Source organism: Pelmatolapia mariae, linkage group LG18, assembly GCF_036321145.2.
Source record: "Pelmatolapia mariae isolate MD_Pm_ZW linkage group LG18, Pm_UMD_F_2, whole genome shotgun sequence".
In the NCBI taxonomy this organism is placed as follows: Eukaryota; Metazoa; Chordata; class Actinopteri; order Cichliformes; family Cichlidae; genus Pelmatolapia; species Pelmatolapia mariae.
Window position 1 is genome coordinate 33,567,612 of NC_086243.1, and position 10,316 is coordinate 33,577,927.

At 39.6% G+C, this 10,316-nt stretch overlaps 1 protein-coding gene across 1 annotated transcript; it reads left to right on the plus strand.

Moving 5' to 3' along the window:
* Positions 1–3,461: 3,461 nt before the first annotated feature.
* LOC134616200 (claudin-15-like) lies at positions 3,462–8,981 on the plus strand. The gene is made up of 5 exons (XM_063460930.2): positions 3,462–3,675; positions 5,572–5,736; positions 6,993–7,074; positions 8,694–8,801; positions 8,915–8,981. The coding sequence occupies exons 1-5, from the start codon at positions 3,462–3,464 to the stop codon at positions 8,979–8,981; spliced, it is 636 nt and encodes a 211-aa protein (XP_063317000.2).
* Positions 8,982–10,316: the final 1,335 nt, after the last annotated feature.

A 10,316-nucleotide genomic window follows, 5' to 3' on the forward strand; every position in this document is an offset into this window, starting at 1 on the left:
TCCTTCATCTGTATGTCAGCAGACTCTTGACCAAGGTACAGATGCTCAAGAATAAACTGAATGAATAAGCAAACCCTTAATTTGGATGATTAATGTTCTGTCAGATGGACAGAAGTTTTTCGGAGGCTGAATGGGAATAAAATGGTAATTTGTTGAAAATGACAGATAAAGGGAAAATTACACTTAAGAGACATTTTGAAAAGTTTGTAAACTACTACAATTTGAGAGATTTTACTCTTGGGGGGGGGGGGGGGGGGCTTGTAAGAGACAATCAAAAGTATTGAGATTTAAAGGATTTAATTGGGAGATAATACTGCACCAGAAATGTTGAAGGGTGGTGTGTATATTAGCGTTCAAGGCAAATTGTTATGAGGTGGAGATATGTTCATATTCTGTTTGTGTTACATTGTGTGCCTTGTAAAGGTAATTGCAATACATACTAAGAATAACGGTAAGTTAGGAATGCAGGATGAATGTATATTTTGCGGACTTTTAAAGACGAACAATTGTTTCCATGTTAAAATGTTTACAACTCAAGTTTTTTGCCCAAGCACTGGTAAAATAAACGTTGACAGTGGCAAGTGTTAAATGGTTACTGCTGTGCTGTTGCAAAAAACCTGAACGCTGACAAGCTGTTTTATTGTTAGACAATAATGCTGGTATGTTTTATTAAAGTTTTATTTGGGATGGTGATATAATTTTCTTTGATTGCTAATATCAGTGGACTGTTTATTATTATTCTTATTATTACATTAATTTTTTTTTAATTGTGGCTGTTGAGGTGGACACTTCACTTTGCATTGTTAAAGGAAAGCACTTCATTGGCGTTGTGTTACTGGACTGACCCTAAGCAATCATTGCAAATAGCAACTTTGCTATCCATTTCAGACTCTAGAAGAAAAAACACTCCACAGACCTTACTACCATCACATATGCATAACTCAAGTGTCCTCTTATCAACATGTTATGTGGTCTTCAATGTTTTTTTTTCTTCTATTTCTGGCAGATACAGACATTTAATTTAAAGTCTTGATGTTGCATCTGTCTACATACTGTTAGTTACTAACCATAATGAGCTGTTGTATTTCATTTTGGACTGGGTTTACACAAATGCTCACTGAATGTGTTGACAATAAAATAAATTTTAAAAAATAAGTTGGATGTACTTAATTCATTTGTGTGGAACCTGTTGACAAAATAGATTTATGTAAAACTAATTAGTAAAGCACAAGGTGGCTGAAAATATAATATTTGAATTAATCCAACTTAAATTTAACATTTTACTGCCACAAATAAGAAATGTGTTGAAGTAACTAATATAAACTATCTAACCTGTAAATATATCATCTATGTTCATACAACATAACTTGATTAAGGTAGTCTTAAATATATCTTGTTAATCTTAAATAGTTATTTTAAATTAGATGAACTAAAGATTTTTGCTTTAAATTAACACAATGCAATTTTGTGGAACCTGTTGACAAAATAATTTTAATTAAAGTCAACGTTTCATTTTTTTGAGTGTAGAAATAAATGTGAAAATATTAAAATACATAATTAAAACTCACTCACTTTATCTGATTATTTGGGTGAAGTTTGTCACTTGTTTTTGGTCACTTAATTCAAGACAAATGTGATTTTCAGGACTCTAATTAAAAAAGATTTGTCCCTGAGTTTAAAAAGTCCTGAAGCCAAAACAAAAAGCAAAAGGCACAAATGAAAATGCAGGCTTCACAGCCCCACAGGGTTTTAAAGAAGATATTTGCTCACAGGATAGTCTGGTTGGATTTGGTGACTGCAGCTTAGAACTTGGATAACTTAAAACGCAGAACTGGATGAAGAGCACCGCCCACAGGCAGGAAGGAGCAAAAGCACTGCAAATGTAGGACACGAGTCATAAGAGCTTTGTTTTATTGTCGAGTGATCATATTTCTAAATCACACCAATTTAATTTTCCTGAAAGGATCTTTTTAAAAAAAAATAATATAGGGACTTTATTGTGACTTATTCATTCTTTTCAAAATATCGTTATAAGTGTTTAAAACTAGTCTAATTAATGATTAAGGCTGAATGTATGTAATGTAATTTTTAATTGGACACAGATCTGAGTTTACTGATTATATGAACACTGAATCTGTTAGTCGAGGCTGAAAAAGGGTGAAAAAATTATTCAGTGATTATTTAAATAAATACAAATAAATTTAAATATAAAAAATAGTTTTAAATTTATGACATGTATGTAGGGATTGTGCATTGCAGCCATAACTAGCAACCATTCATCTTGTTGGATATAATTATAAATGTAATTATAATGATTATGTGTTGTATGCAGTAACACCATCTCCCATAAAAATGTCAGTATCAGTATCACTTGCTTGTATAATGGAAACAACAACACCAGCACTGGAATATTTTTGTTGGCCAACCCGGAGGTTAGCACTTTTTTTCTGTAGGGTATTTGGATTTTTGAAGATTTAGTGAGAAACCTATCTGTGCCAGAAATCTTCACAAATTGCCAAAAAGAAGGTGCTAATGTCAGGTTGGCAACATTTAGCCTGTGGCTCCTTTACTGATCTGTGGCTGAGCTTTCCTAGCATGATGATGCTGAATGTTTCCTGTCATTTAGCATTAGCAAACCTCTCCTCTGAGATACCTCAAAATTGACAAATAGAATATTTACTGATATATTTTATGTTGTAGAACTTGTGTTGCCAATAATTACGTTACAGGCATCAAAACAAAACTCATTAAAAAACAAACTGACATCCAGATGAGCAAACTGAAAGTACAAAATGCTAGATCATTTCTATATTTCTATTTCCTGTGGCATGCTCAGAGCAGCAGTTTATGAATTAATTTTTATAATATGCTAATAGCTTATAAAGAACCAGAATACCCTACATGTCATCTGCTAATAAAATAACTTCCAATATTGTAAGCTGTGCAACGTCGCAGTAAGTCATCCACAACTTTTGGCAGTGCCATTTTAGAGAAAAAGAAAATAATCAAAAGCTCCAGGACCCAAGTAGAAAGAATACCCAGTGTCCTCTGCAGAACGCCCCACAAACCCTCTCAAAATAATAAAAACCTGTGGATCATTGTGACTCAGGTGTGGCTGAAGACTCGACTACATTATCTATCATTGCCATCGATTGGTGTGTGGTCAGGGGGAAACAGAAGGAGTGGCCCTGCAGTTTATGGCCCCTGTTAGAGTAAAGTCCCTGTGCTGGAGCACCAGATGTCAGATTAACAGGACATAACTGAAGGAGCGACACCAGAGCCTCCATCACCTCCAGCCTGTTTCTGACTACCTGAAGGCTTCAGCTTAGAGGACACACAGTTACTCCTTGTTAATACTTTGTGAAACGTTGCTGTTGTTAGGCTATTTGTGGTAGCTGGATTTTTTTGGGAGCATCGCTGTATTTTTTTTCAAGTAATTTTTGTGGAAACATCCTGTAACCATGTCGACGGCAGTGGAAGCGGTCGGGTTCATCATGTGCATAATCAGCTGGCTGGTTAACGGTGCGGCGCTGGTTAACGACTACTGGAAGGTTTCCACCTTTTCCAGTGGCACGGTCATCTCTCAGAGGCATTCTGAAAACTTGTGGCACGCCTGTGTTGAGAACAGCGCGGGAATCGCCAAATGCCGGGACTTTGAGTCTCTGGCCCTCCCCAGTAAGACCAGAGACTTAAGTCCTCTTGTTACTTATCTCAAGTTGAGAGTTAATGTCAGATACTCTGATCAAACCTGATAACAAATTTAATTTTATCATTTTTATAAATATTTGATGACATCGTTCTATTTCGCTTTAAAAAGCAGCATTAGTGTCTATGAAAAGCAGGCGATAACTAAATAGAATAAAAAAACTTGTTAAACTTTGAATTGTTGACCGTTTGGCAGTCGTGTCCCAGGAAACAGGATGTGCTCAGATCTTTAAGGCCCCACCAGACAAACAGCTTATTTTCCATCTCTCGTAAAGCTATAAAGGCGTTGTATCTTTGTAAAGCTCTTTGAAACCTTGTCATATTGGTTGATTAGAAAATAGGCCAGCATGTCGCGTGGCATCGTTTCAGGATTTGCCGTCCAAAGGTTGCTGACGTTTTTACAACCGGATGTTTCCCGCCTAAAATCAAAATGAAAATAGATACTTATTAAAATGTTTGTTATAAAGTTGCCAAATCTTCAGAAAAATCTTAACTTAATCAATAATGGTTATTATTAGATTGTGTTATGTTGACTTTTCCCTGTAATTGTTATACAAGGATATTTTTTGGACGCCATTTTGAGTTTCCTCTATTGAAAGCAAAATGGGCGGAAACAAAGAAACTTCTCATTTTGTTTCTTCGTTCTTTACTTTACTTGGACTTTAATGTCGGTTCAGCAGGTTTATCTATAAAAGCAGACAGGAGGCTTATTTTTGATGGTTTTTTGTGTTTTTAAAACTCATCAAATCTCTCGACACTTTTTCCCACATAGTGATAAAGATGTAAAGAGATGCCAGGTTTCCTCCTGCAATTGAGGCTCTAATGAAATACTGCAGTATAAAAGATTCAAAGTTACGATTTTTGAGAGTTTTCAACTTCTTTAGAAAGCTTGTCCATATAACTAGTGTCATAAAGGTGTTTAGTGTCATATATTTATATACCTGTCTGAGTTTAAATGGCTGTTGAAACCAAACTCATCATCATTATTACTCTGACTCCTACCAGCTTACCTACCATTGCTCCTGAAATTCCCTGAAGCTCATAAAGAGGTGTGGTAGTTGTTTCTAATGATTAGCAGAGGTCATTTGGTTAATAAATTACTGCACCAGCTGTAAAACACACAAATACACACCTAACGTTACAGCCAGTTCCTCCTTTTCCTTAAACAGTTTAGCTTTTGTGTATTTTTAATAAAAGTTTAATAAAGATGTAAACATATAAATGAGTTTTGCAGTAACAGGTGGTTATATATATATTTTTTTTTTCTTTGTTTTATCATTTCGCCTTTAGTTTTATATAACATTTAAGATAAAGAGTCGAGGGTAGTTAGGACTGGTTTTACTGGGATTTATCACCGGCTGGAGCTTTTTTTCGTTCTTTTTGACATTTAAAGTTTGATTACAGCTCGCCTCACGCTTCTGGTTGCCAGGCCTGAGGTTTTGACTGAAAGGCTGCCACATCAACTTTTTTGTCTGCTCTTAGGTCGACTTTGTTTTGCATGAAAACTGTTTACATATCAAATAAAACAAAAAAACAGGTTTCAGAATAAATTCTTTATTGATTCCAACGAGTCTGGATCAGGTTTGTCACACAGATCGGTGCTATAGGTAATAAGAGGGGGATGAACAGAAAGAACTCACAGTACAAACCTGTCACTGAAAATCAAAGTCCGTTCCCATCAAGCGCTCAGTTTCTTTGTGTTTACTCGTTTAGAGCTACACTGATAATCTGTTTGGTAAATTGTTGGGTGTGTTTTCCATGAACAGAGCTGCAGAGGCTCTATTTCTGTGTGAATTACAGAATTACCCATAAACCCCCCAAGTAAGTATGTAAATAATAATTAATGACTTCTTTCTGTGTCTGCAGTCCATGTACAGGCCTGTCGTGCCCTGATGATCATCTGTCTGCTGCTCGGCCTCGGCTCCATGATTGTCGCTCTGCTTGGACTCAAGTGCATCAAGATCGGCTCAAACACCGATCAATCCAAGGCCAAGATCGCCACCATTGGAGGAATCCTGAGCTTCCTCGCTGGTGAGTGTGATGGTTTATCTCTGTCACTTCACATGCCACAAACACTGAAACAGAAAACTTTGTTTGAAGGGAAAGACAAGAAAAGGCAATTGATTTTCTAAGACACTCGGTAAAAATTTACTACAAAATACAAAATACTATCATAAGTTTGAGATATTTGCATATTTTTTCATTCATTGTTGTTGTAGATTGTCTAAGGAGCTTGGAAAGAAAAGCGTCTGGACTTCTTTGAGTTAAAGAAGAACTTAAAGAAGTCCAGACGCTTTTCTTTCCAAGCTCCTTAGACTACGATGACCGGGATGACTGAGAACCTTCACAGAGTTATTGTAGATTATTATATACAGATGTATTACAGATGTTGGAAGCTCTGCAAGTTTTGTGTTCTTCTTTCTTTTGTTTCAGTGAAGTTTCTTCATTTGTACACTGAATGAATTTACAGATATATCAAAGAAATGATTACACACTTCTGCATGAGCAAAACTGACATGAAGTGTGTGTACAGTCTGCAAACCTGAAGCATTTCTCCCCATGTTGTTCTCACACATAAGCAGATATTTGCAGATTAGTGCTGAACAATACACAAATTAGATCCTAGAGTTTTACTCAGTAAAACTGGAGCACAGACTTTTGGATGACCTGTTAGTATAACTAAGTGCACCATGCTATTTATTAGATAATGCATTAAGAATTCTCCAAAAGGCACCAAAATAAAAACAATCCTCTTGAGTAACACAGGACGTGGATTGTACAGGCCCTCATATGATCCCTATGTAGGGTTAAACCACAAATGTTTTCTGCAGCATGAGATGATGTTTTCATGCTTGGCTCTCACACAGGATTAAAGCCAAGCTCCTTCCTCATTTTTTTCCTCTCTTGTGTAGTTAAAGTTTATGGATTCATGTTTGTGTTTTTTTATATAACACCAATCAAACGTAGGAACTACCACCTTACAGTCGTCTATATAGCAAAGTGAAGAGCCTACAATAAAACGCTCATCAAACTCAAATTTAAAAGAGGTAAACTGAGTGTTTATTGAATGTTATATTTGTAGGAAGTGTTGAGTCAGAGGTATAAAATAATAAAAAGACACCGAAGTGTACATGCTGTGTGGTGGAAACGAAACAAAAGTAAAATGAAACAGAAACATTTTTTAGTAAAAACTTGTGATGCGATGCTGTGAGTGCTCTCACAGGTGGTGGAAAAAGAAAGAAAAAGAAAGGAAGTGAGGCTGTAATACTTTGTGCTTGTGTCTGCAGGTCTTTGCTGCATGATAGCTGCTTCCTGGTACGCAGCCGAAGTGATTAAGGACTTCAATGATCCATTCCACGGTGGACTGAAGTAAGTTGACCACACAGATGCTGAATTTTGATCTCACGCGAAATACCAGAGTTAAAAAGAAAGGATGATTGCCGTTAAGAGACAGCTGAGTCTCTGCGGCCTGCTGGAGCGGGGGGGCTAGGAGGAGGAGTTGGCCATCCGACTGTGGTCTGGAATGTGGGGCCTCCCTGCTGCTGCAGAGTCGGGGCGGTCTGCTTCTCCCCACCACAGGGAAAAGGGTAACACCACCTGGGTCTGGGTGCAGTTTCCCCCTCCAGGGGCAAGGGTACCTAGACCCGGGGCTTAGAGTACGCTTGGGGAGTGTGATTGTGTGTACAGCGTCTCTTTATGTCTGTCTCCACGTTGGTTGACCACTTCCCCTGCCAGTGGCAGACACCCTCAGACATCGGTGCGTTGGTGGTTCTTTGTGTCCGGGGATGGGCGTCCAGGTAGACACCGGCTCACTCCTTGGTGGCTGCTTATCGGGGCCTGGAGCCTGGGGCTCGCTCGGGCCCCTTTAGGGGTGGGGTGCCCTCAGCCTCTCGGCCTGGGGCTCGGTCACTCAGGCACAGCTGGCTGCCGGCGGAGCTCACGGGCACGTCACTGCAACCCCCCCTGGCTTCTGCTCCGCGGCTGCTGAGTGACCCCTCATCTGGGGCTCTCCTCAGCTCTTTCTGGGACAGTGGCGCGGCTGCCCCTCTGTTGGTCTTCCTTGGTCTCTTGTGTTCTGGGGGCCTCTGGATGTCTGGAGTTTTGATCTCCTCCATACCTGCTTCATGCCCTGGAGGACGGGGCAGTGGCCCCCCACACCCTCTAGCAGATCATTACATGAAGAACCTTTTAAAAACAAGCGCGTTCATGCTCACAGGTGTACACACGGGTGATCACACACACAAACTACACCCTTTTTGGCTCCTACCTCAAAGCACACGGTGCGCTGTCGATCTTACGTGCTGCACAATAATGTTTAATATTTATTATTTACTGTCATATTCCCATATATCATTGTGATGTTGTTTATTCTATTGCTCTCGTTTTCTTCTGCTTGTTTTCTTTTTTCTTTCTCAACAGGTGATCCAGGTGATTGATATATGTATTTTTTGTCTACTTATTCTTTTGGTTTTTGTTTTTTGCCCTTTTCTCCCGTCCCTCTTCCCCGCTGTTTTTCTTTCCCTCTTTCTTTCCCCCAGTCAAGTCTGTCCCTATTCAGCAAGTGAAAATAAAATAAACAATAAACAATAAAAGGTGAATCAAATAGACCATTATGGCAAGGCTGGGATGGTCCATTTGGTAAAGTAAATCCGTTGGGCATCTTTCTTCGCCTTTAGACAATAATTCTGATGGCAAAAGAGCCAAACGGGACAGGCAAAAAAAAAAAAAAAAAAAAAAAAGGGACAGCTGAATCGTTTGTAATGATAATTATTTTAATTCCTCCATTAATACATTTGTTTTTGGTGCTATAAACTAATATGACACAGCTTTAAATGTTAATTTAATCTGATTTTGTTTTGTTATATTTGATCTTTTTTGCATTTTAAATGTAAGTAAAACGAGTAAATCTGACCGTTTTCTGCCTGAAACTTAAGTTTAACCTGATTTCTGTCTGTTTGTGTGGTTAATAATTGTCATGTCATTTCCAGGTTCGAGCTCGGCACCGGCCTCTACATAGGATGGACTGGAGCCATTCTGGCAATGCTGGGCGGAGCTTTTCTCTGCTCTCCGTGTAAGAGAGCGTCGGTGAAGAAAGGGTAAACACACCCTCGTTACTTTTTATAGTTGAACTCTTAAATCTTCAGTTGTTTCAGTCTGGGGATGTTGCTGCTTTGAGAATCTGTCTGATTTTGTACTTCTTGTTTTGCAGCGGTTATTATGGAAATGCACCACAGAAGGTCTACAAGCAGGGCTGGACTGGGATGAAAAATGAATGATTGACTAGAGACCGGCCCACCAGTCTCAAGTCAGTCATTCAAAGCCATAAAGCCTTTGAATGAAAATAAACGCTGTTGTGACAGTAATGTACACTGTCTTGGTGGTATATGTATGATTTCTATACATTTTACATCAGATAAAAACTTTGGTTGTAAGATTCAGATAATTATTTAATTAAAGCATTTTAAATGAGAATAAGAAAGAAAAGTATCTCTTTGTGCGCCCCTCTCCCAGTTAATGCTCTACCTGCCCCCTGGTATAACTTTGCTAGACCCGCCCCTGCACAGTTACCAGCTGTCAGCTACTTAGAAAAGGACCCTGGTGTTATTTCAATTCAATTCAATTCAGTTTTATTTATATAGCGCCAACTCACAACAAAAGTCGCCTCAAGGCGCTTCATAGGTACAGAGAAAAACCCAACAATCATATGACCCCCTATGAGCAAGCACTTTGGCGACAGTGGGAAGGAAAAACTCCCTTTTAACAGGAAGAAACCTCCGGCAGAACCAGGCTCAGGGAGGGGCGGCCATCTGCTGCGACCGGTTGGGGTGAGAGAAGGAAAACAGGATAAAGACAGATATGATTCAATGCAGAGAGGTCTTTTAACACATACTGAGTGAGAAAGGTGACTGGAAAGGAAAAACTCAATGCATCATGTCTGTGAAGGTTCTCAGTCATCCAGGTCATCGTAGTCAAAGGAGTTTGCAAAGAAAAGCGTCTGGACTTCTTTAAGTTGCTTGAAGACGTTTCACCTCTCATCCGAGAAGCTTCTTCAGTTCTAAGGTCAAATGGCCAAACCCTGGCTGATTAGGTCCCACACCCACTTTCACACCTTGGCTCATATGATTAGAGGATCACCAGGGGGTCCTTTGTCCCTCTTTGGGGGGATACTCCCATTTGGTTTAAATCTGGGACTCTCGGCCATTTTGACCCGTGGCGGGTGTGTCGCCGAGTGGGGAAAAACGGTTAGACACATGAACAGGTTGGTGGTGTACCTGGGGCTTCTGTTTAAGACTATACTTCCTCCTCACTGTCACCCAGCCGCCCTCTTTCCCCAGCTGCTTGGGGTCTGCCGGGGACCAACTAGCGGGGCCTACGCTATCTTCGGCTGCACCAGCTACAGGGGCCTGGCTAGCTACGGGTGAATGAAGGGTGCGAAGCCGAGTCTCCAATTCAGTAATCCTGGCCTCCAGAGCAGCAAATATGCTACATTTGTTACAAGTATCATTACTGCTAAAGGAGGCCGAGGAGTAGCTAAACATCTGACACAATGAGCAGGAAAGTGCAGGAGGGATAGGTGAAGTAGCCATGGTGCTAACGAGTCGGCTACGAGC

Excerpts from the sequence above, each read along its gene's own strand:
- LOC134616200 (XM_063460930.2), top strand. The coding sequence starts at position 3,462 with ATGTCGACGGCAGTGGAAGCGGTCGGGTTCATCATGTGCATAATCAGC. Across the intron at positions 3,676-5,571 it reads TGAGTCTCTGGCCCTCCCCA|TCCATGTACAGGCCTGTCGT; the intron begins GTAAGACCAGAG and ends CTGTGTCTGCAG. Across the intron at positions 5,737-6,992 it reads AATCCTGAGCTTCCTCGCTG|GTCTTTGCTGCATGATAGCT; the intron begins GTGAGTGTGATG and ends TTGTGTCTGCAG.